Source organism: Schistocerca nitens, chromosome 1, assembly GCF_023898315.1.
Source record: "Schistocerca nitens isolate TAMUIC-IGC-003100 chromosome 1, iqSchNite1.1, whole genome shotgun sequence".
NCBI classification, from domain to species: domain Eukaryota; kingdom Metazoa; phylum Arthropoda; class Insecta; order Orthoptera; family Acrididae; genus Schistocerca; species Schistocerca nitens.
Genome location: NC_064614.1, coordinates 1,268,230,412 through 1,268,257,129, shown reverse-complemented (window position 1 = coordinate 1,268,257,129; position 26,718 = coordinate 1,268,230,412). Strand labels below are relative to the sequence as shown.

General features: G+C 40.8%; 1 protein-coding gene across 1 annotated transcript in view; it reads right to left on the bottom strand.

Moving 5' to 3' along the window:
- The window catches only part of LOC126239904 (sulfite oxidase-like), a 153,718-nt gene that overhangs the window by 3,998 nt on the left and 123,002 nt on the right, over positions 1 to 26,718 (bottom strand). Inside the window, exons 5-7 of the mRNA XM_049947894.1 lie at positions 13,297 to 13,454; positions 13,111 to 13,203; positions 12,164 to 12,356 (exon numbers count right to left, since the gene is read on the bottom strand). Of these exons, the coding sequence (XP_049803851.1) occupies positions 12,164 to 12,356; positions 13,111 to 13,203; positions 13,297 to 13,454 (444 nt within the window). The remainder of the gene's footprint in view (positions 1 to 12,163; positions 12,357 to 13,110; positions 13,204 to 13,296; positions 13,455 to 26,718) is intronic.

The window sequence follows — 26,718 nt, the reverse complement described above, 5'->3', positions numbered from 1 at the left end:
GGGTGGGGGTAAGGGGGAGGCTGGGGCTGGGAGGAGGAACAATAATATGGTGGGAGTGGCGGAAGTGTTGCAGTTTAGACAGTGCGCACGAGAGAAGGTGCGCAAGGGGGAGGGGTAAGTAGCGGAAAGGAGAATAATAAAAAGAAATTAAAAGACTGGATGTGGAGGTGAAATGATGGCTGTGTAGTGCTGGAATGGGAACAGGAAGGGGGCTGGATGGGTGAGGACAGTGACTAAAGAAGGTTGAGGGCAGGAGGGTTACAGGAATGTAGGATGTGTTGCAGGTAAATTTCCCACCTGCACAATTCAGAAAAGCTGGTGTTGGTGGGAAGGATACATATGGCACAGGCTGAAAAGCAGTTGTTGAGATGAGGGATATCATTTTTGGCAGCGTGTTTGGCAACACGGTGGTCCACTTGTTTATTGGCCACAGTTTGTCGGTGGTCATTCATACAAACAGACAGCTTGTTGGTTGTCATGCCTACATAGAATGCAGCACAGTGGTTGCAGCTTAGCTTGTAAATCACATGACTGCTTTCACAGGTAGCCTTGCCTTTGATGGGATAGGTTATGTTACTGACTGGACTGCCGTAGGTGGTGGTAGGAGGATGTATGGGACAGGTCTTGCGTCTAACACTATTACAGGGGTATGAGCCATGAGGTAAGGGATTGGGAGCAGGGCTTGTGTAAGAATGGACGAGTATATTGTGTAGGTTCGGTGGACGGTGGAATATCATGGATAGTGGGCAGGACATTTCTCACTGCAGGGCACGACAAGAGGTAATTGAAACCCTGATGGAGAATGTAATTCAGTTGTTTTCAGTTCGGGATGGTACTGAGTTACAAGGGGAATGCTCCTCTGTTTTCGGACTGTGGGACTTTGGGAGGTGGTGGGAGACTACTCAAGCCCTTCGGCCCATCCCAGAACCTCTCCCCAGAGTCCATCTATCTACTTACCCCTACCACTCCCCACACTCCCATCTTCTACATGCTTCCTAAAGTCCATAAACCCAACCACTCAGGACTCCCCATTGTGGCCGGTTACTGTGCCCCCACTGAGAGAATCTCTGCTCCCATAGACCAACACCTTCAGCCTATTACCCGGAACCTATCCTTCTATATAAAAGATACCTACCATTTCCTAGACCGACTCACCGTAGTTCCTGTCATTTTACCACACAGTGCCCTACTCATCACTACTGATGCCACCTACCTGTACACTTACATTCCTAATGCCCATGGCCTTACTGCTATTGAACACTACCTTTCCAGACACCCTATAGATTCCAAACCAACAAGCTCCTTCCTAGTCTCTATGACCAACTATATCTTCACCCACAATTACTTCTCCTTCCTAGATGGTGACCTCCAGCTCAGAGATGGCTACATGAGTACCTCCATCCACATCAAACATAATCACCAGCAATACCTCCACTTTGACAGCTGCCACCCATTCCATACCAAGAAGTCCCTTCAGTACAGCCTAGCCACCTGGGGTCGTCGCATCTGCAGTGACGAGCAGTCCCTCTCTAAATATACCGAGGGTCTCACTGAAGCCTTCACTGACCATAATCCTTGTACAAAAACAAATCGCCTGTGCCTTATCTTTCCAGTCTCCCACCACCTCCCCACAGTCCAGCCACAGAGGAGCATTCCCCTCATAACTCAGTACCATCTGGGACTGGAGTAACTGAATTACATTCTCTGCCAGGGTTTCGATCACCTCTTGTTGTGCCCTGAAATGAGAAATGTCCTGCCCACCCCTCCTACCGTGGTATTCCGCCATCCACTGAACCTACAAAATATACTCTTCCATCCTTACACAACCCCTGCTCCCAATCCCATACCTCATGGCACATACCCCTGTAATAGACTTAGATGCAAGACCTGTCCCATACATCCTCCTACCACCACCTACTCCAGTCCGCTACTCCTATCCCATCAAAGGCAAGGCTACCTGTAAAGCCAGTCATGTGATTTACAAGCTAAGCTGCAACCACTGTGCTGCATTCTATGTAGGCATGACAACCAACAAGCTGTCTGTCTGTATGAATGGCCACCAACAGTCTGTGGCCAATAAACAAGTGGACCATCCTTTTGCCAAACACGCTGCCAAAAATGACATCCCTTACCTCAATAACTGCTTCACAGCCTGTGCCATATGGATCCTTCCCACCAACACCAGCTTTTCTGAATTGTGCAGGTGGGAACTTTCCCTGGAATACATCCTATGTTCCATTAACCTCACGCATCCAGCCCCCTCCCTGTTCTCATTCCAACACTACACAGCCATCATTTCACCACCACACCCAGTCTTTTAATTTCTTTATATTTCTCTCCTTTCCACTACTACCCCCTCCCCCTTGTGCACCTTCTCTCCTGCCCTCCGTCTAAACTACAACACTTCACTGTCCGCCACTCCCACCATATTATTGCTCTCCCTCCCAGCCCCAGGCTCCTCCTTACCCCCACCCAGTCACCACTCCAATCATGCACTGGTGCTGCTGCTCGCAGTGTGGTTTCAGTTCTCTGAGTCTCCAAGCATGTGTACAAGTTGTGTGTGTGTGTGTGTGTGTGTGTGTACTGCTGACAAAGGCCTTTATGGCCGAAAGCTATAATTGTGTGAATCTTTTTGTTGTGCCTATCACGGCTCAGCATCTCCGCTGTATGGTGAGTATCAACTTTCCTTCTCTGGTATTGTTACATTCCATTCTGTATTTTCCATTGTTTAATGTTTGTTCTTTGTATGAATGGACATACATTTCTTGTTATAGATTTCACGCGTTCTCCCATATGCTCGTTTGAGCTTTTGTAACTGAACTGTCTGTGCTTCCTTTTCCAATGCTGTTAGTTTTTAACTCATTTGATCTGCCCGTATTTTGTGTTCAGTTCCTGAATGTCGAATTTAGTGCAAATGAACTTGGTCTTCTCGAATGAAATTTGTAGTCCAGTTTTCTCAGTGCATTCCTTGAGGACTTCAGTCTTTTTGTTCACTGTATTTTCGCAAACCGCTAGTATCGCTAGGTCACCTGCGAAAGGTAAACAACTGACCTTGATGTCATCATTCTTTCATCCTAGGTGAATGGGTTTCCAGTGGTCCTGGGTTTTCAATTCTTTCTCTCATTCTCAGATGACTTTGTCCAGAAGAAGGTTGAAGAGCAGTGGTGACAGTCCATCACCTTATCGCACACCGGTCTTTATCTCAAAGGGCTCTGACAATTTGCCCATGAATTTCACTTTTGACTTCATGCCCATGAGTGTTTCCTCAATGAATATTAATGTCTTTCAATCAAGTCCTTGTTCTTATAAGATGTTAAAGAGAGACTATTTATTGACCAAGTCATATGCCTTCTCATAGTCGACGAACATACAGATGATCGGAGAGCTTTGGGTTGCTTTATACTTCAATAACACCTTCAAATTGAAAATTTGTTCGACACAAGAACGTCCCAGTTGGAAACCAGCTTGATAGTCACCAATTTTGTGTTCAACATGTTCTTTTGTTCTTTGAACAAGGCATGTGGACTGAACTTCATAGGTGACTTCAAGGAGAGAAATCCCTCTGTAGTTATTGACATCTGTTCTGTCACCTTTCTTGTGTAATGGATGAATGAGTTCACATTTCCATTCTTCAGGTACCTTTACCATTTTCCAGACATCTGTGATGATTTGTGTGAGCTCCTCAAGTGTATTTGGGCGTGTGTTCTTCAATAGTTCTGCAACTATACCATCTTCTCCAGATGCCCTGTTATTCTTGAGTCTGAAGATGTGTCTATGGATTTCTTCTTTGGTAGGTGGTGGAGATTCTGGGTTTACTTGTGCAGGAGTCCCTTTGGGCCATCTTGTTGTGGGCTCCAGCAATTGAGTAGTTCTGAGAAATATCAAGCCAGTTCTCTGCAATTATCTCAGTTGGTCAGTGTGAGTTTGCCATTTGGTTTTCGATAACATAAGTTTTGAGGGGTGTACCCTTGAATCCTGCCTGCAAACGTCCTGTAAAAGTCTCAGATATTGTGATCTCGGAAGTCTTTTTCTATCAAGTCCAACTGGTCCTTCATGTGCCTCCTCTTTGTTTGTCTGATAATTTTTGAGGCTTCCTTTCTGGTCTGAAAATAATGTTGTTGAGTCTCCGGTGACTTCTTAGAGTTTTATTTCTGGAAAGCACTCTTTTGTTCTTCCAGTGCTTCTTCACATGTGGAGTCCCACCATGGGTGTTTCATATTCTTCTTCAATGGTACTGCTTCTTTGGCTCTCTTGATTACCTTGTTACAGAATTGATGCCAGGTGCCTGCCTTTTCCTCTTCAGACTTGCACGTCATGAAATTCCTTCTGTGAAGGGTGTGTGATGGCCACGAGGTTGATCTGATATTCTCTGAGAGACTGTATAGGAGATATCCAAGTCTTCCGTTTTCAAGGAAGTTTCCTCAGGGAGGTGGACATTATTTTCAGATTGTTCTGTTGGCACAGTTCAATGAGTCTCATGCCAGTCTTGTTGATGAATTTATGGGCTGCTAATTTGCCTACGGTCTTTTGGTATTCCTTTTCTCTGCCAATATGGGCACTGAAGTCACCTAGTAATATCTTTGTGTCTTCTTTGGGGACTAGTGCCATAATCTTCTCAAGTTTAGACCAGAACTGCTCTACCTTCTGCAGATCTTTCTTATTTTCAATGTTCGTGGGTGCATGTACATTAATTAGCGTGTATTTTTTGTTTGCACATTGTATGTGCATTGTCATTAGTCTATTACTTTTGAGAGTGACTTCTTTAATCGAACCAACTATGCTCTTGTGAACAACAAATGCCATAACCAGGAGTGGGGTGCCACCTCTTCCTATCATTTATCTCTCTTACTTTTGAAGATATGGTAATTATAATAATCTAGTGAGTTTTCATCTGTAAAGCATGTTTCCTGAAGAGCTAGTATCTGTACCTTTTCTCGATCTAATTCTGCTGTTAAGACGTGTAGTTTACCTGGTTGTCGTAAGGTGTTGTTGTTGAAGGTCCCGATGTAAGTGGGTCTGTTTGATGGTAGTTTGTGACAGAACTCTAACTTTCTCTGTGATCATGGTAGCCCAGGTCCCCCAAAATACGAAGACCTAGTTCCTGTCCATTGACGGGTGGATTGGTTACTGCCTGGGGTAATTTTGTTGCTACTCTCACGAATCATAATTGCTTGTAATCGAAGATTTTTCCAGTGTTCCCATTGAGAATTTAGGACCAGGGATTGCTAGATCCTGGAATGTAAGGTGTGCAGCCATACCTACTACGTAAACAGATGCCAACCACTTTGCCCCTCAATCCAAGTCAGATGCAAAGTGGATTCGTTTCTTCCACCCTCTCTGCCATTGAGATATATGTTCTCTTCTGCCACTAAAGCCATTGACCATTTTCTATTTACCTCAGCTGATCTGCAGGTGCTTATTTGGCTAGGCCTTATTCACACCTGTGAGCATATCTACAGGAGATTCCCCTATACACCCAGTATATATAAATAACCAGTTAATGCTTTTTACTTATCTGAAATCACTCAAGCAGAAAGGACAGCACTGTTCTTCTTAAAATCAGAAACACTAAAAACCCCAAAACCTTCTGTCTCATTCGCTTCACCTGATCCTCCTTGGGCCAACAAGCTACCTTTCTTGAAGTTGACCTCCATTTCAAGGATAGCTGTATCAGTACCTCCATCCGCATCAAACCTACCAGCCACCAACAATATGTCCACTTTGATACCTGCCATCCATTCCACACCCAGAAGTCCCTTCCACTTAGCCTAGCTACCTGCATCCACTGCAATCTCAGGCAGCAGTAGCCAGCCGCGGCACAAGCAGCAACAGAGAAGTAACCGATTTTGTGCCTTTTACAAGTTCCTAACCAGGAGCGAATTTTATAATATCATCTGTGTGCTTAAATAGTTTAGTTTCTTTGTTTCTGTGTATTCATTTAATATATAATAGCCACAATTTTCACGTTTTTGTTTGCGTCGGAAAGTAAATCGATTTTGTGACACATTACAAGTTCCTAATCAGGGTCAAATTATTTAGTTTCACCTCAGTGCATCGATAGTTAGGTTTTTGAATCTCTTCATGTTAATCTAATTTATAAGACACAGTTCCTGCATTTTCATCAGGGTCTACAATAGAGTTGCGCAGCATGTGCCGATAGTCCGTTTATCTGAATAGTTTAGTTTCACACAGTCTTTAGTATGGACAGGGACTGCAGTTGTTGTGTGTGGATGCGAGCTGAGTTGGTGACACTTCGCTCTCAGCTTCAGGCTGTGATGGCTTCGGTTACACAGCTTGAGGCTGCAGTGGATGGGCACCACTGTTGTGGGCCGGCCGTGAGGATCCAGTGGACGTCCAGCACAGCTGATGCCTCTGATTGCTCCTCACTGGTGGACAGCCCAGTTACAGCTCACACTGAGATTGATCCCTCACCTGTGGTCGAATGGGAGGTCACCCCGGGGCATAGCAGGTGGCAAAAGACTTCCCAGGTGGCCGCACATAAGGCCTCCCTGGTTTTTCTGACAAACAGGTTCCAGGCACTGTCTGTGGCTGATGCCGTTGCTGAGCCAGATGCTGTCGCCTGTCCTGTTTCAGAGGAAACCTCTCAGCCTGCAAGATCCAGACAATCACAGAGGGTGGGATTATTGATAGTTGGGAGCCCCAACATACGGGGCCCCTTAGGGACGTGGCTGCCAAGAAGGGAAAGAAAACCAATGAGCATTCCATCTCCACACCGTGTGGAGTCATTCCAGATGTGGAATGGGTCCTCCCAGATGCCTTGAAGAGCACAGGGTGCAGTCAACTGCAGGTGGTTGCTCATGTTGGTACCAATGATGTGTGTTCACTTTGGATCAGAAGAGATTCTCTCTGGTTTCGAGCAGCTAACAAAAGCAGAGCTGACCATTTGCAGCACAGTCAGCAGGACCAATTGCGAACCTCTGGCACAGAGCCTTTAAATCAGAGGCTCAGATGGTTCTGTGACTGTGTAGGCTGCAGATTCCTCGATTTGCGCCAAAGCGTGGTTGGGTTTCGGGTTCCGCTGAATAGATCAGGTGTCCACTATATGCAGGAGGCGGCTGCACGGGTAGCAGGTGCTGTGTGGCATGGACTGGGCAGTTTTTTAGTTTAGAGGGTCTCAGGAAAACACAAGAAGGACTTCAGCCACAAAGGGTGCAAGCCAAACACAGGAAGAACATAAATACAGGAACCATCGGTATAACAGTTGTAAACTGTCATAGCTGGATTGGGAAAGTAACAAAGCTCCAGGCACTAATAGAAAGCACTAGTGCTCAAATTGTTATAGGCACTGAAAGTTGCTGGCTAAAGCTGGAGATAAGCTCAGCTGAAATTTTTGCGATGAACCTAACGATGTTCTGAAACGATAGGCTAAACACGGTTGGCGGTGGCATGTCTGTTGCTGTTAGAAGTAGTTTTTCTTGTTGTGAAATTGAAGTAGATAATTCCTGTGAGTTAGTATGGGCAGAGGTCAGTGTTGGCAACTGGAATAAAATAATAATTATATCCTTTTACCGACTTCCCATTTCAGATGACACAGTTGCTGAAAGGTTCAAAGAAAACTTGAATTTGATTTCAAACATGTACCTGACTCATACGATTATAGTTAGTGGTGACTTTAATTTACCCTCAATATGTTGGCAAAAATACATGTTTAATTTTGGAAGTATGCATACAACATCATCCGAAACTGTGCTAAATGCATTCTCAGAAAATTATTTCAAGAGCCCACGCAATTTGTGAAAACACACTTGACCTCTTAGCAACAAATAATCCTGAGTTGATAACGAGCAGCAATGGGATTAGTGAACACAGGGTTGTTGTAGCAAGATTGAATGTTGTAACCCCCAAAATCTCCAAAAATAAATGAAAAATATACCTATTCAAAAAAGCAGATAAAAATTCACTTGACGTCATCCTGAGAGACAATCTCCACTCCTTCCAAATTAATTATATAAATGTAGACCAGATGTGGCTTGAATTCAGAGAAATAGAATCAGCAGCAATTGAGAGATTTATATCAAATAAACTAACAAACGACAGAGCTGATACTCCTTGGTACACAAAATGGGTCTGAACACTGTTGCAGGAACAACAAAACAGACATGCCAAATTTAAACAGGCACAAAACCCCAAGATTGGTGACCTTTTACAGAAGCTCAAAATTTAGCGCAGATTTCAATTTGTTGTTTATAACAGTTTCCACAACGAAACTTTGTCTTGAAACGTGGAAGAAAATCCAGAGATTCTGGTCGTATGTGAAGTATTTTAGTGGCAAGAAAGAATCTATGCCTTCTCTGCGCGATAACAATGGAGATACTATTGAAGACAGTGCTACCAAAGCAGAATTACTAAACACAGCCTTCCGAAACGTCTTCACAAAAGAAGAAGAAGTAAATATTCCAGAATTTGAATCAAGAAGAGCTGCCAGCATGAGTAATGTAGAAGAAAACATTCTTGGAGTACTGAAGCAACTTAAATCACTTAATAAAAGCAAGTCTTCTGGTCCAGATTGTACACCATTTAGGTTCCTTTCAGAATATGCTGATGCATTAGCTCCACACTTGACAATCATATACAACCATTCACTCGACAAAAGATCCGTATCCAGAGACTCGAAAGTTGCACAGGTTACACCAATATTCAAGAAAGGTAGTAGAGGTAATCCACTTAATTACAGGCCCATATCATTAACATCGATATGCAGCAGAATTCTGGAACATATATTGTGTTGGAACATTATGAATGACCTCGAAGAAAACTGTCTATTGACACACTGTCAACAAGGGTTTAGAAAACATCGTTCTTGAGAAACAAAACTAGCTCTTTATTCACATGAAATGTTGAGTGCTATTGACAAGGGATTTCAGATAGATTCCATATTTCTGGAATTCCAGAAGGCTTTTGAAATGGTGCCACACAAGCGGCTTATAATGAAATTGCGTGCTTATGGAATATCGTCTCAGTTATGTGACTGGATTGGAGACTTCCTGTCAGAGAGGTCACAGTTCATAGTAATTGATGGAAAGTCATCGAGTAAAACAGAAGTGATTTCTGATGTTCCCCAAGGTAGTGTTATACACCCTTTGCTGTTCCTTATCTCTATATAAATGATTTGGGAGACAATTTGAGCAGCCGTCTTAGGTTGTTTGCAAATGAGGCAGTCATTTATCGACTAATAAAGTCATCAGAAGATCAAAACAAACTGCAAAACGATTTAGAAAAGATATCTGAATGGTGCAGAAATTGGCAATTGAACCTAAATAACGAAAAGTGTAAGGTCATCCACACGAGTGCTAAAAGGAATCCATTAAACTTTGGTTACACGATAAATCAGTCAAATATAAAGGCTGTAAATTCAACTACATACCTAGGAATTACAATTATGAACAACTTAAATTGGAAGGAACACATAGAAAATGTTGTGGCGAAGGCTAGCCAAAGATTGCATTTTATTGGCAGGACACTTAGAAAGGTGTTTTACATTGCGATGGGATCTTCTCACAAAATTCCAATCACCAACTTTCTCCTCTGAATGTGAAAATATTTTGTTGACACTGACCTACTTAGGGAGAAGTGATCACCACAATAAAATAAGGAAAATCAGAGCTTGTACGGAAAGATATAGGTGTTCATTCTTTCTGCACGCTATACGAGTTTGGAATAATGGAGAATTGTGAAGGTGGTTCGATGAACCCTTTGCCAGGCACTTAAATGTGATTGGCAGAGTATACATGTAGATGTAGATGTAGACAAGCAGGTCCTCTGTGAATTTTCCAAGGGTCTCAGTGAGGTTTTAACTGACCAAATACCCTCCCAGTCTTGTCCAGGATCAGGTCTCCCATGCTTTGTCTCCCCAGTCACCTGTTATCCCCCACATATCCACTGCCAGCCACAAAGGAGCAATTCTCTTATGACTCATTACCTTCTAGGGCTGTAACCACTGAATCACATTCTGTGCCAGGGTTTTGATTACTTTTCATCATGCCCTGAAATGAAAAATATCCTCCCTACCCATACCACAGTGGTAACCTATTGCCCACGCAACCTACTTCACCCCTGCTCCCAACCACATGCCTTATGGCTCATCTCCCTGAAATAGACCTAGATGCAAGACTGTCTCTTCCTTACATCCTCCCACTATCACCTACACCAGTCCCATCACAGGCATGACCTGCCCCATCATGATCTGTGAAAGCCACCCTGTGATCTATGAGCTTAGCTGCAACGACACAGCTTCATCCTGTGAGGGCATGACAACTGACAAGCTTTTCTAAGTTGCACAGGTGAGAACTCTCCCTGCAATATCTCCTTCATTTCTGTAATCCTCATGGTGTCAACCTTCTATAGTCTCTCTCCTCCATTTGCCTATCCCCTTTCCTGGTCCCACTTCAGTACTACACACACCTTCTATCCCACCAAAGCTTCTGTATAGTCCCTTCTCCTTCTGTACTTCTCTCCTCTCATCCTCCCATCCTCTACATTGCACCTCCCCCTCCCACCCAACCCCCATCCCAGCACAGCCTTCTGATGCTGTACCTGGCAGCCTCCTCTCCCCACCGTGTTCCCGCATGCTCCCACAGGCAGCACTAGCATTCTCCCTCACCCCTGCCCTACCCTGTTATTCCCGGCCTCCTCTCCCTGTTCCATATCCCCATTAACCACTCCAACTAGATTTTGCTCACCTCAAGTGCAGTCACAGTCAGGCCTTAGCACCTGGTGATGACAGTTGTCACTGCTTCTGATGAAGAATTTAGTCCTCTAGGTGGTGAGTAGCAAATTAAATCTCATGTCAAACTCCATATCATTGGAAGTTATAGCATTATGATCTAAGGAAAATCAGTGATGGTCTGCGTATATGTAAGGCAGAGTCTTAGAAGAAAACGAGTTTCCTGTTTTACTATTGGCTCCATATTATCACAAACTAAATTTGGTTGAATTGATTTAGACTGTAATTAAACAAAATATTTTGTAAAAGATACATCTGTAAGTCTTTTATTGGAATCAATGAAGCAGCATGTACAAACTTTAACAATTTATAACGGGTCTTGCTTGTTTTGTCACTTACCTAGTGTTTTTCTCAATCACAGTAGTGTTTCTTTCTTTCTCCAAGAAAGGTCTTAGCATTAACATGAGATAATTTGTTGAAGCATGGAAAATGTAAACCTGGATGTGATTCAAACTCTGCTCAAATTGAATACAAGTCCAGTGTGCCAACTACAACACCATTCCTTTAGCTAGAACTGAGCATAAACTACAGTTATTTCTTATCTTCCACATCTACCATCTATATACTGAGTGGATGGCATTGTCATGTGTTTCTAGAATCCTCACTCAAAAGTGGTTCATAAAATTTTGTAAGTAGGCTATTATATATTGTAGTTTGTATCTTATCCTCAGGCATCAGCCAGTTCAGTTTTTCCAGTAACTCTGTGGCACTCTCCATGGTTCAGACAAACCAGTGATCACTCATGCTTCCATTCTTGGTATGCATTCAGTACCCCTTGTTCCCTGATAGTCTGCCAATGAACTAGTCTGCCACCTGCTTTACCTACAACTAACCCTATGAGATCATTCCATTTCAAATCCCTATAAACTATTGCACCCAGTATTTGTATGAGTTGATTGATTCAAGTTGTGACTCATTGATATTGTAGTCAAAGGATATTAATTTTCTTGTTTTGTGAGGTGCACAATTTTACACTTAAAGCACGTTGCCCATCTTTGGACCACTTTAAAATATTATCGAGATCTGACTGAATATTAGTGAGCTTTTTTTATATATCAGGTCATTATCGAGAACTGCACAATCTGCAAAAAATCTGAGGTATCTGTTAGCAGCATGCAAGATCATTAATATACAACATCAAGAGCAAGAGTCCCAACACACTTCCCTGGGGCATAAATGAAGCTACATTTACATCTGTCAATGACACCCCCCTCCTTTTCCTTACGATATATGCTCTCTTCCTATGAAGAAATCCTCTATCAACTCACAAATTTTACCTGATATCCCATATGATCATAATTTCAATTTACCTCTGACGTATGAGATAAATAATAAATAAGTTATGATAACTTCTTTTCAAATACATAAAAAGAAAGAAAAGTAAGCATACATAATGTATATTGGATTATGATACATCACCTAGCCATTTTACTTGACGACCAGCAGGTATACCAGGCATCAAAACTCTGATGGGAAATCCATTTTCCTTTGTAAGTGGCTCTCCATTCAGTTCATAAGCCAAGATTATGTCACTTTTCGGATCCATGGCTTTCTCAAAAGAGATTATAGTACCATAGTGCATACCTGGTACAGCAAGATCCAATCCTTCAAACTGAAATTTACATACTTAATGTATACTACATATGTGAAACATTAAAAATGTTTAAACATTGGGAAACTGGGAATGCAATAACAATGAAGTATGGTACAGTGTTGCTCACCACATAGCAGAGGCACTGAGTGATAGGTTGGCAAATTTAAAGGTAGACTGTTGATTATTATCAGCTTCAAAAGAAAGCACTTCATCAGGAAAAGAGGCACTGTGGCCCAGAGATGACAGAGGCTATTTGTGTGTCTGAGTTGTGTATGTATGGATGTGAGAGTGTTTCTTCTTCTGATGAAGGACTTCGTGTGAAAGCTGACGATATCCAACAGTCTACTTTTAAATGTGCCTGTTTCCCACTAAAAACCTCCCATGTGTCATGAGTGGCAGTCTACCATAATTCATATTATTAAAAATGTATAATGATATTAATTTCATAAACATGTAATTATTTTTCAGTTCTTAAATTGGATGATTATGCAGTGCTATTTGCATTTGAATATCAGTTTAGATTACTGCAGTAAACAAAGATGTTCAGTATATATTTAGACAATTAGCTGTTACTAAGCTATAGGAAGAGAGATCTCTCAAAGACTCTAAAACAAGAATATTTATGGCAGTCTCACAGGACTTTACAATAAATGAAAGTTAGCTACCTGTGGTGTTAATATGGCAGCATTTTCAAAATGAAAGTGAAAGTTTATCATCATCAACAAATGAACAAAATACAAGAGTTTAATTTTATGCAATTCTAATTTCCCACCTGAATGTTTTGCACTCCTGTATGACCCTGATCATACCCTGCAGCCTTCAAAACATCTATTAGTCTTGCTCCAGACCACTGATTTTCTTTGACCTTTAATGGAAAAAAAGTTTGTTTTGTTATTTCCAAGTCTTTATTATTTTCTTGTCTTGACATCATCATCTGTAGCTAATTTGCTTGAGTTACCTCAGTTACTCCACTTTTACAGTTTCCTGAACACTTCAATACAGTAGTCACTGTATGTCTATGAAAATCATTTTTCAGTGTGTTCAGTCGAATTTTGAGAGATGTGTCATTAAGACCATCAATCTTAAGGGCATAAGATGCTGGATCCACATCTGGAACTGAAAAAGAAAATTAGAAATAGTATTCAGTACTGAATAAGTACATCAGCAAAAGAATAATGGGATAACTTACATTTACAACAATCTGTTTGTTTCATGATACAGAAAAAACTTCAAAGTAAATCAGGTGTTCATTTGTTATAAAATATTAATAAATTACAACTATATCATTAAGGCTTTGCAATATGTTTCATTACTTCACTGTTTGGTTGAACATGCATAAGGAATATTTAAAAAATAAAAATTTTGCATTCATCTCAACAGCGAGTAGTTCGCCTTCCGTAATGTTCACACATGCATTGACAGTGCACTGACGCATGTTGTCAGGCATTGTTGGTGGATCACGATAGCAAATATCCTTCAACTTTCCCCACAGAAAGATATCCAAGGACAGCAGATCCAGTGAACATGTGGGCCATGGTATGGTGCTTCGACGACCAATCCACCTGTCATGTAATATGCTATTCAATACCACTTCAACCGCACATGAGCTATGTGCCGGTAATCCATCATGTTGGAAGTACATCGCCATTCTGTACATCTTGTAGTAACATCGGTAGAACATTACATAGGAAATCAGCATACACTGCACCATTTAGATTGCCATCGATAAAATGGGGGCCAATTATCTTTCTTCCTATAATGCCGCACCATACATTAACTTGCCAAGGTCGCTGATGTTCCACTTGTCGCAGCCATTGTGGATTTTCCATTGCCCAATAGTGCATATTATGCCAGTTTACGCTACAACTGTTGGTGAATGATGCTTCGTCACTAAATAGAATGCGTGCAAAAAATCTGTCATCATCCCGTAATTTCTCTTGTGCCCAGTGGCAGAACCGTACACAACATTCAAAGTCATCACCATGCAATTCCTGGTGCATAGAAATATGGTATGGATGCAATCGATGTTGATGTAGCATTCTCAACACCGACGTTTTCGAGATTCCAGTTTCTCGCACAATTTGTCTGCTACCGATGTGAGGATTAGCCACAACAGCAGCAAAAACACCTACTTGGTCATCATCATTTGTTGCAGGTCATGGTTGACATTTCACATGTGGCTGAACACTTCCTGTTTCCTTAAATAACATAACTATCCAGCAAACGGTCTGGACACTTGGATGATGTCCAGGATACCGAGCAGCATACATAGCACATGCCCGTTGGGCATTTTGATCACAATAGCCATACATCAACACGATATCAACCTTTTCTGCAATTGGTAAATGGTCCATTTTAACACGGGTAATGTATCACGAAGCAAATACCATCTGAACTGGCAGAATGTTGCGTGATGCCACATACTTATATGTTTGTGACTGTTATAGCACCATCTATCACAAAGAGAAAAAAGTAGTCCAACTAAAATATTAATATTTCTTTACGTACTACAGGAATATGTAATAAAAAATGGGGGTTCCTATTTTAAAAAATGCAGTTGATATCCATTTGACCTATGGCAGCGCCATCTAGCAGGCCAACCATAGCGCCATCTGGTTTCCCCCTTCAAGCTAGACAAGCATTTGTTCTTTGTAGTTTTTTCGTTTGATACTTATTTCGTGAGATATTTGGCTCGGTCACTATCAATGGACCACCCTGTATATATATGTATATGTATATGTGTGTGTGTGTGTGTGTGTGTGTGTGTGTGTGAGAGAGAGAGAGAGAGAGAGAGAGAGAGAGAAAGTATTTACCTTACACATAGCAATATCAGCTGTCTTATAAGCATCATCATCATCATCATTAGCATCTGTTGGTCCATTCTGACCCATTACATACTTAAATGTATTGAACATAGGACAAGAGAGAGAAAGGGACAGGGGGAGTGCAATTTGGGGAGGAGTGGGGGGGGGGGGGGGGAGACAGGCAGACAGAGAGAGAGAATGTTTACAAATTCAATTACAAACTACATTTACAAAAGCTGTTTTTTACTATTCAATAAACCTTTTTCTGAGTAAATGCACTGTTCTGTGAGAAATGACTTTAGGTTTAAATGAATTTGCTGGTATTTTAAATCACTAGAATGGCTACTGAACAATTCAACTGCTATGTGTGAAACACTTTTCTGAAACAAGACTGTTCTAGATTGAAACATGGATATTCCATCTGATTCTTGTGTTGTGGCAACGAACATGTTTGTTTAGTCATAGGGCCTGGTTCTTTTCAAAAGATACTCATTTGCAAACAGTGTATAAAATAAGGGAAAGGCTGTGGTGTCACCGCCAGACACCACACTTGCTAGGTGGTTGCCTTTAAATCGGCCGCGGTCCATTAGTATACGTCGGACCCGCGTGTCGCCACTGTCAGTGATCGCAGACCGAGCGCCGCCACACGGCAGGTCTAGAGAGACTTACTAGCACTCGCCCAGTTGTACAGCTGACATTCATAGCAGTGGTTCACTGACAAATCACGCTCTCATTTGCCGAGACGATAGTTAGCATAGCCTTCAGCTACGTCATTTGCTACGACCTAGCAAGGCGCCATTACCAGTTATATTGAACTTATTATACTTTTGTATCATCAAGAGCGATGTACACCAATTATGGATTAAAGTTAAGTATTACATCATCTACGTACTTTATTTGCAATTCTCTAGAAATTGTCCTGTTCCAGACCTCACGCCAGTCTGCGTGTAATTAAACACGTGCATTTCGGCCTCCTCTAGCAACACGGCGTTGGCTCTTCTGCCAACACTTCAAAAGCAACCACCCACCTTTAGTGGATATATGCATGGAGCACAGGAACATGTAACAGGAAATGACATTCACACAAATTTTCAAGGAATAGCTCTTTTTCTAGCAACAGAACACCCATTCACACAAACAATGAGACAGACACTGAAACATCCACTTAAATGGCTACAGCAAGCCTGATTATTGATACTCATTTATTGAAAGCAGTTGCCTGAGTTCACAGAGGTGGGGAGGGGATAAGGAAGCATGGTAGGAGGGGGTGGTGGGAAAGAGGTAGGTGTTTGGACAAATGACTCTGTGGCAACATAACAAGATGAAAAGAATTCAGAGGGCACAGCAAAATGAGATTTAGGGAAAGGGAGCAGGGGGAAAGGGAAAGGAGGAAAGTGGAGGGTGAGAAAAGAAAGGAGGGTGAAGAAGAAGAAGAAGAAAGGGAAGGGAGAGGAGTTGAAAAGGGGATGGGAGAGGTGGAGAGAGAAGGGGGGGTGAGGGGGGGGAGAGAGAGAGAGAGAGAGAGAGAGAGAGAGAGAGAGAGAGAGAGAGAGAGAGACCACATGAGAGGGGAGGAGGAAAGGTTGTGGGAGAAGCCAGTGTACAATCTGGATGGAGAAGGAGTGAGTAGACAAAAGAGAGAAGGGGAAAGGTAAGGTGAGGTAGTGGGAATAGGTTAGCAGGGATTTAGGCCAGGAGGACTGTGAGAGCACAGGGAATGTTTGAGAGACAATTCCGCACTGTGTAGTTCAGAGAAACTTGTGCTGGAAGGAAGTATCCAAATGGACCGCACAGTGAAGCAGCTGTTGAAGTAATTTCTGTTGTGATGCACAGTGTCATTGACATCTGGATTGTTAAGTTTGCAGTTTGCCACACTTTGTAAGTTTGGAGGTGGACATTTATGCATGCACATGGTTTGTTACTTGGCATGCCTACATAGAATGCTGTGTTGTAATTGCAGCATAGCTGACGTAAATAACATGGCTGGTTTCACACATAGCCTTGGCTTTTATTGGATAACAAATGTCTGTGACTGGATTGGGGTAAGTGGTGGGTGGGTGCATGTGACCAGTCTCACACCTGGGCCGACCACAAGGGTGCAGGATCAGGTGTAGAATTGGAACAGGGATGAATAAGTATATTCTGTTTGTCTGGTGGGTGATGGAATACTACACAGGAGGATGTGGGTAGGATTTTGGGTAAGATATCCCTCATCTCAGGGCATGACAATAGTTAGTCGAAGCACTGCTGGAGTATGTGGTCAGGCCTTCCAAAGGCAGGGTGACACTGGGTGATCAGAGGGTGCATGTCAGTGGATTGTTAGTAGGTTTACTGGTATCAGAGGAGGAGGTGACATGGGAGATCTGTTTATTGATGATCTGGATAGGATAGGATTTGTCTGTCAGTAAAGACTCAGGTATGATCATTGTTGTATTTCAACAAGTTATGTTATCCACTACAGATGTGGTGTCCACAGGTGGTGAGGTTGTGAGGGAGAGACTTTTTGACATGGAACAGATGACAGCTGTCAAAGAGGAAGTAGTATTGGTGGTTGGTGCACTTTTGATAATGAGACATGGAACTCGACATTTAGGAAGGTTTCTTGATGTGTTGAGAAGGTCCAGGCAAAGTGGATTTGGGAATAGATGTTGGTTTCTGTATGTAAGAGCAAAGGTGCCATGAGTTCAGTTAATAAAAATGTCATAACTGAATTTGAACCAGACAAGAGGTTTTAGCTATTGACTGGATAGGAAGGATTCCTCTAGATGGCCCATAAATAAGTTAGCATAAGATGGTGACATATGAGTACCCATGGCAGTACCATGGATTTGTTTGTATGAGTAGATTTAGCCTTTGAAAATGTATTAATTGCAGGTCAAAATATGGTTGGCTAGGAGGTTTAGGCAAGATTGATGGGTTTGGTAACAGGAGGACATGGGGGATGATGGTGTACAAGGGTATCATATCCACATTGACCGGCGAGCAGTTTGATGGGTATGTGGGAAGTTCAGAAAATGTATTACAGAAGCAGGAAGTAGTGGGCATATCTGTAAGTAAATGAGTTTGATTGCAAATTGATGCATGCAACAGTAAGAAACCTAAGCAGTCATAAATAAATACCTGCAGTCATACAATGAGAATGTAAATAAACACTCACAATTGAATAATAGCCAGTTTGGGTAAAATGAGTCAATAGAGCAGAATTTGTTAAAAATCACACTGGAATTAAATATTTGAAAAATTGTTGGTGCAAGAACAGGAAGGTTTCAGCATGGCACTACTTAGTGCAGTGTGCTGTTACAATAGCAGGCATTAAAAAAATTGTACAATAGCAGGTAGCTGGCATGTGTTTTGAAGGCAAATGGTATAGAGGAAAGGGAAGTGTAGCGGTACTGAGGAATAAAGAATGGACAAGTTGTAGGTAAGTAAAGAGGAAATAGAATAGGTCCATAGGTGGTTACATTGCTCTTTGGGGTGAGACATAGCTCCTGGTTCATATTTTTTTCTATGAAAGTTAGTAGTTTTAGGTTGACAGCCTTGTTTGCCTGTTCAAGTGTTGACCATTTGAAATTTTTTGCAAGTGTCTAAGTAAAGGTGTGTCAAAATGTGTAAAAAATTAAGTGGGAAAATTCTTTGCTTTTTTACCCTCGGGATTAACAACTGGCCACTGTGAACGAGAGACCAGTCACCATTATTTTAGTTACTCAGAATCTTAGTTCTTCATTTAATGGAAGTTTTTTTTTCATTGTTGCTTTACGTTTGTCGGTTATGAAATGTCTTAGTTCAGGGACTCTTTGAACCACAGCAAAAGTGACACCAAGTATCCCCAAGGTGCATTTCTTACATTTCTACAAACATTTTGGACTTACTTTACCACTGTAGTGTGCTCCTAGCAGTGAACAATGATTCAGATTGATGAAAATATGACAGAAATATAAGAGAACTGTCAGAAGTAGGCAATACTGTGATTACAGGCCGGGAATACTGGAAAAATGTCTGCAAGCCATTTGCAGGAAGGAGATATTACAGAGGGAAGCTGAAACACTTTTCAGTGTTCCAAGAACAACCTTAATTAATAAACTGAAGTTAAAGTAAAAAACTAATTCACATTCAGGGTTCCTGCAGATATTTACTAATGAAGAAAGAGCACAGATTGTAATAAGTATTTTGAAACCAAGTGAATTTGGGATACCTGTCACTCCAGTGGCAGTCCAAGTGATTTAAAGTCACAGACAGGAACTTAAAGCTGTTAGATTCAAAGACAGTTGTCGAGGACATGAGTGGTTCTTCAGTTTCAGCAAATGGCACCCAGGACTTTGTGCGCACAAAAAGAGGTTTGAAACATTCAGAAAACATTTTCAGTTCCTGCAAGAGCAGCGTATCTGTAACATTTGCTGACAATACTGAGGGAGAATTTTTGCCTGCATGTGTTGTTTATAAATCAGCTCATTTCTCTTCTAAATGAGTGGAAAGTGTGGCAGTGGCTGCCTTTTCTCACAGAGACATAGTGGATGGTTTGACAGTAAAACATTTACTGAGTGGTTCATCAAGTTGTGCTACAAAGATGGAAAAAGCTGGAAGGAAAGACGGTTATAATCTGTGATAATTTGTCCTCATATTTGACAACCTATGTTCTAGAGCACTGTGGTGAGAGCGACATTTCATTAACATGTCTGCCAGAGAAAATGACCCACATTACACAGCATTTGGACATTTCCAGGCGAGGCTTCAAACACTCTATCTTACAGAAACAGTTCTTCCCATTTGTATTAAAGCAAAAACCCAACTTAAAACCTAATAGCAAGTTTCTGAAAGTTTGGCATACAGCCAATCAATGTTGATGAACTTCTTTCCTGTCTTCCTTCATGAACCTATGGCAAAGATGCAGTACAGGACTCTTTCATTGAAACTCTTCAAGATAAGAGATCTGAATGAACTGCTGCTATGGCCAGTAACAGAGGAAGGAGGAGGATTACAGTGACTGCTGGTAAAAGTCTAACAGTGATGCAGAAAAAAGTTATGAGGAAATGGAGAAGAAGTCACAAAAATCTAGAAAGTAATTCATAAGAAGATTCTGAAGCTGTCTCTCTCAGAGATTCTTCTGGAGATGAGGTTTTTCTGAACTTAGATCATATCACAGTCATCTGTAACATTTGAAGTGGATCACAGCCAGACAGTAATCAGGTTGAAAGAGTGGTCCAGAATTTGGAGAAATTGTTCCACTGTGGGTCAGTATGTGAACTTCAAATATAAAGGGGAATATTTTCCTAGATTAATTACCAGTGTAAGTGATGATGGGTCTACAGTGAGCAACCAAAGAAACTGGTACACCTGCCTAATAGGCCTCTGTGAGCATGCTTAAACTCAGAAGAGTGTTCCTGGAACCACTCTGTACCAATTCTGGACATGTGGGGTGTCACTTTGTCCTGCTGGAATTGCCCATGTCCATCTGAATTCACAATGGACATGAATGGATGCAGGTGATCAGACAGGATGCTTACATACGTGTCACCTGTCAGAGTCATATCTAGACGTTATCAGGCGTCCCATATCACTCCAACTGCACATGCACCACACCATTACAGAACCTCCACCAGTTTGAACAGTCCCTTGCTGACATGCAGATTCCATGGATTCATGAGGTTGTCTCCATACCTGTACACATCTGTCCTCTTGATACAATTTGAAACAAGGGCCATCCAACCAGGCAACTTGTTCCAGCCATCAATGGTCCAATGTCAATGTTGACGGGCCCAGGCAAGTGTAAAGCTTTGTGTCGTGCAGTCATCAAGGGTACATGAGTAAGCCCTTGGATTTGAAAGCCTATATCAATGACGTTTTGTTGAATGGTTCACATGCTGACACTTGTTGATGGCCCAACACTGAAATCTGCAGCAATTTGTGGAAGGGTTACATTTCTGTCATGTTGAATGATTCTCTTCAGTCATCGTTGGTCCCGTTCTTGCAGGATCTTTCTCTGGCCATAGCAATGTCAGAGATTTGATGTCTTACTGGATTCCTGATATTCATAGTACACTCATGAAATGGTCATACGGGAAAATCCCCACTTCATCACTACCTCAGAGATGCTGCATCCCACTGCTCATGCATTGAATATAACACCACATTCAAACTCAAATAAATCTTGATAACCTGCCGTTGTAACAGCAGTAACTGATCTAACAACTGCGCCAGACACTAGTTGTCTTCTACAGGCGTTGCCAACAGCAGTGCCATATTCTGCCTGTTTACAAATCTCTGTATTTGAATATGCATGCCTACACCAGTTCCTTTGGTGCTTTAGTGTAATATAAGTTCAATGCAGAAGTCTAAGAAATCATGGAAGTGCCCAACACTGAAAGAAGAAATTATGTGGAACTTTGATGAAATAATTCAGCTTCCAGGAAAAGATAAGCTGACACTGTTTCTTCTCTGTGGAAGAGACTGATGGATGTTGGGGCTAATAGCTCACAATGTAGACTACATTTTGTGTTAAATCCTTAAATCATAAACTATTTTGGTATAAAAATTCGTTTGTGCTTACAATTACTGTTTTTCCATCATTCATGTGGTCAAACAAAAGGTTACTTTAAGAGAACAGATTACTTTGCAAAAAGCTGGATTAACTATCCAAATAATTCTGAAAAACAAAACCACTAGAGGGACCCTGTTTTGAACGTAATTTCTTTAAAAAACTGTAAAAAGGGGAGCAAAGTAAGCCCAAAAGATGTTGTGTGAAGGGTTGGAAGGCTCAATTTTTATTTATTTATTAATTTTCTTTTATTTTTTTTATTTTTTTATTTTTTTAATTTTATTTTTTATTTATTTATTTATTTTTTTTCCAAGCTGAATGAAGTACAGTCTATATATTTCAGTTTTCTTTTAGTTGCATATAGCACTGACAGCTTATTTCAGGATCCTGAAAACCTTTTTGCTGGGAGCTCAGTATCCCCAGAAGATTAGCTCTTACCAAAATAATGAATGAAAGTATGCTGACCTGCTTGCACTTTGGGTTAGCACACAAAGAGCATAACAACCTTTTGAGTGCTTTGTTTCAAGAGCTATCACATCACAGCACCATTTTAAATTGCTTTGTAGCCATATTCCTTGAACTTTAGCTTCAGCAATTGATTTCAATAGTGTACTGCCAAGACATAGTGCTGTAACAAATTTTTGTAGAAGTGAGTAAAAGTGCACATTTCTGAAAATGATTTTTCTTTTATTTATTATTTTCTTATTTTGTTGAAACCAGCAAGTACTTAGAGACATTGAAGTGTCTATTGCTGATTCTTTAGACATTTCATCATAGTCATTTATGGTACATCGTTAATGTAAAGAAGTAAAAATGAGGATCCTAGGACAGAGCTCTGTGGAACTCCATACTTGGTAAACCAAATGAAGTAGCATTGTTTTCAACACAATGACCTTGTATTTGAGAGAGTAAGGCTGGTAGTCCTGATTTAGGTTTTCTGTGGTTCTTGTAAATTACTTTAGGCAAAAGCCGGGATGGTTTCTACTACGATGTCATGGCTAACTACCTGTCCCATCCTTGTGAAATTAGACCTGTAAATATGTAAATGCTTGTATATAATAATTACATTATTCTTATTGTTCTTAAATTGTAATACCATGACATGCCCACTATGTAGGGCAGTGGCTTGGTTCTGCCGCTTTGTTTCTGTGACTATTTCACCACAACAGCTTTTAAATTACTTTGATGAGCATCCAGAAAGTAGCCTAAAACCTGATATTTGCAATCTACATTGGACTTGTCTGCATTTCAGCTCAGCTAAACTAAAAATAATATCACACTCTCTAATTCAAAAGTGAGTAAGAAAATAACAGCACTAAATTAAAAGATTGCTTACTTCAATAATAAAGAATATTCAAGGAAGTCAGTTGTTACCAAGCACAAAATCTTTTATAAAGCACGTTAATTTTTACTACTCTAATCACCATTTGGCACAGTAAAGAGCCTAAATCTCCTCAAAATTCCATCTCTCACATATTTCTCTTTTTGTAACTAATTGTTCTATAATTCAAAGTAATATTTGTTGTTCACCTAAAAGTGGTAAAGTTTCATTCCACTTGCCATGCAGATTTAGAATATGGGCAACACACAAACCATGTTAGACTGAAATGAAAGAGGCATTTCAAGTAAGGCAATTCACATGGAAGTTACTCCCGACATTTTTATAACTTTAAAGTTTCTCAACACATTCCATACATAGCTGTCCAATGACCCAAGTTTCCAGTTGCAGGTTAAATCACAACACACTTTGCAGTGGAGCTCAGCACTGGCAATAATGACACACACACTGCTGGCAAAATACTCTGAGCAAATGAACCACAAGGCAATTCTGGGACTGCTTATATAGCCTTATTTCCATCCAGATTGGACAACAAAATGGAATTTTTTTGTATGTCCATCCCTTTTACAGGATGTCTTCGGGATGACAGCCGTTTACTATTATGAGAAAATGAATTGACTATAGCCGTCCTTGTGATTTTATGTATTTTATCGCTACCAATTTCGGCACTTCAGTGCGCCATCTTCAGGCTATAGTTGATGCTGAATAGGTTTACACGATCCCTATATATACTGCATCAATGGTCAACATTACTGATTATGCAGACTACCTGAAAACTTTAGTGTCAGCACTCCAACCAGTTTTCTGTGTAATCAGTTATGTTGGCCATTGATGCGGTATGTATAGGGATCATGTAAACCTCTTCAGCATCAACTATAGCCTGAAGATGGCGCACTGAAGCCCCAAAACTGGTAGCTACAAAATAAATAAAATCACAAGGATAGCTGTAGGCATTTTATTTTCTCCCGCCAAACTGGAATGGTTCCTACTAAAATGAGAGTGCCCCTTTCTGTTCTCAAATTGCTCCCACTCTGCGCACTAAATTATTAATAGCTTGTCCAGTTGAGATTGTATGACTTCTGTAACTTTTCCTGCTGTAAATATATGCTTGAAGAACATTTCACTTTACGTTTACTTTCATATCTTATTAATTATAACTGCTACAAGTTTTTCATTGGAACCTTGTGTGGGCTCTACCCTCCAAACTGTTTCTTCTGTTATTGCTGTATCGTTGTAAAATCCATTAAATGTGCTGTAATTTGGTACATCATCAATACTTCTTATATAGGATATAATGCAGTTTTTTCAATGCTCTAGCTTGTATCTAGGTATAGGATAATCCACTACGTTTTCCTGCATTTTAGTTCAAAATTCATATTTCTTTAAAAATATCAAAAAGTATTGAAGATAATTGTAGCAAACCCTTTACTTCATATTTTTATATCAAAATGCATATATTCTCAAAATTACAGCTTTGTATATCTTTTCCTTGCTGACTGTGAAATTATGAAAAAAAGCACTGTACATGAATTTTGTTCAGTCTTAGTATTTCTTACATCTACATCACTGTACACTATTCTATGAACAAATTATAAAATTCTAACAATATTTAATGTTTGTGTTATACAGTATTGCAACTCTTGGTCTGCCACAATATATATTGAAGGCTTGCTCAGCCTGACCTTGAAGCGGGATAGCCACAGTAGGGGAAGTGCTTTTCTCCCGCTGACTCACCACTGTTGCTATATGAGACAGCAAAAGCATTTACTTCCCCACAACTATTCTCATAAAAGTGATTTATGGATGAGTAAAACTACTACTACTACTAATAATAATAATAATAATAATAATAATAAGTGTTTAGTGGAGACATAGATATCAATATCCAAACGGAATGCTAGAGATGGTAAATACCATATATCTATGCTCTTTTAACAGTTGGAGACACATACAAGACACACGCACACACAACACAAGTCTAGAGCCGAGTGAGTGAGAGCCTGCTGCTACTGCAGAGCTACAGTGCTGTCCAAAGAACTTTCTCACTGGAACACACAATCACTGCTAGATGGCCACAGAGCCCCCCAGGAGTGTGGAGTACAAGGTGAATGGAATTCTGCCACTACCCAAGTGTGTTCCCACCCTGTCATACCTGCCTGCATATGCAGAGGCACAGAGTGACCATTTCTCATTGCAATAAGAAGTTGGAGCAGTAGCAATCAAGAGATGTGATGCTGCATGACATGAGGTGGTAACTGATCAGGCCATCCAAAATTAGAGTGGTGAGTGGTGGAGGCTGAGGTGAGGGGTCAGTGGGGCTGATGCAGTGGAGGTGTCTCACCTAGATGATGGAAGTTTTGGCTAGGTGTGTGTCTTTTAGCAGCCATTACTGTGAGAAACCTGTCTGCAGAAAGTGTGGAAGTGATGGAGTCTAGATCGATGTCCAGTGAGGGGCAATATTGTCTTCATTTATATGTCAGTACATATACTCCATAATGGTATTTGTGATCACCAACAAGAATGAATTTAGGATGAACTCAGCAATTCACAATCATATACTAGAAGTAGAGATGGTTTCCATATAGACTTTGCAGCTCTAGGATTCATAGCAGTGTTTTATAATCTGGCACATAAGGGAACACCAGGCAGGAAATTGAAAATTCCTAATTATTTAAAACTATAGTAAAACAAGTACCTCGTTAGCCACTCCTCCTACAATTTATCAGACTACTTGGACTCAAGGCTGTAAATTCTGGATAACTCTAATAGTTGTATTAGCATCATGAATTAGTACAGATTGCAACTCCTCACATAGAGGAGAGGACAAACCGAGAAACACATTTAAAAGAAGGCTGCACGTGCACACACACACACACACACACACACACACACACACACACACACACACACACACACACAAACAAACAAATGCGCACATGCACATGCGCACGCACATGCACACACACAAAGCTTGTTTTTGTATACCTGTCTGCTGCTCAACGTCCCATCTATGTCATGAGCAGCAGTCTATCCTAATTCATACTGTTTTTTGATACCAGATTTTACATTCTTTGATACTTGTATTAAATAGGTACTGAATTTCCCAATACATACAGAGCTGAAAGATGTCTGTGTAAATCACATAAATGCTTGGTTTGAAATATCAAATAAATACAGCAGCTGAGTAATATATGAGGAGGAGTATAAGTTTTGTCAAAGTAGCTGTTTTTCGTCCTAGTATAAAAATATAGTACAACTGACAAATCATACACATGAGAATAAATGAGCCTGTAAACTGGATTTGCATCGCATTCATTAGACCAGCCACTGCAAGATAGCAATACAGGTATTACTGAAAACAAATGAAAATATCAATGTAACAGTTAGAGGTCACACAACATCTGTAGTAGTGCGCAGCTTATTGATTAGTAAATATGACTTTTCCCAAGAGCAATGACATTTCATTATTCAATGGGATTTTGTCAGTTGTTCATATGCACATGTTGTAAATGTGCTTCATGTGAAAATCAAATGATGGGAAGTCCAAGATGGAGTGCAACAATATTATGAAAAGGAAAGTCGCCACTACCACATAGTGGAGATGCTGAGTCGCAGATAGTCAGATGTTGTGCCTATCTGCGACTCAGCATCTCCACTATGAGGTGAGTGGCAACTTTCCTTTCCATAATATTGATACATTCCATC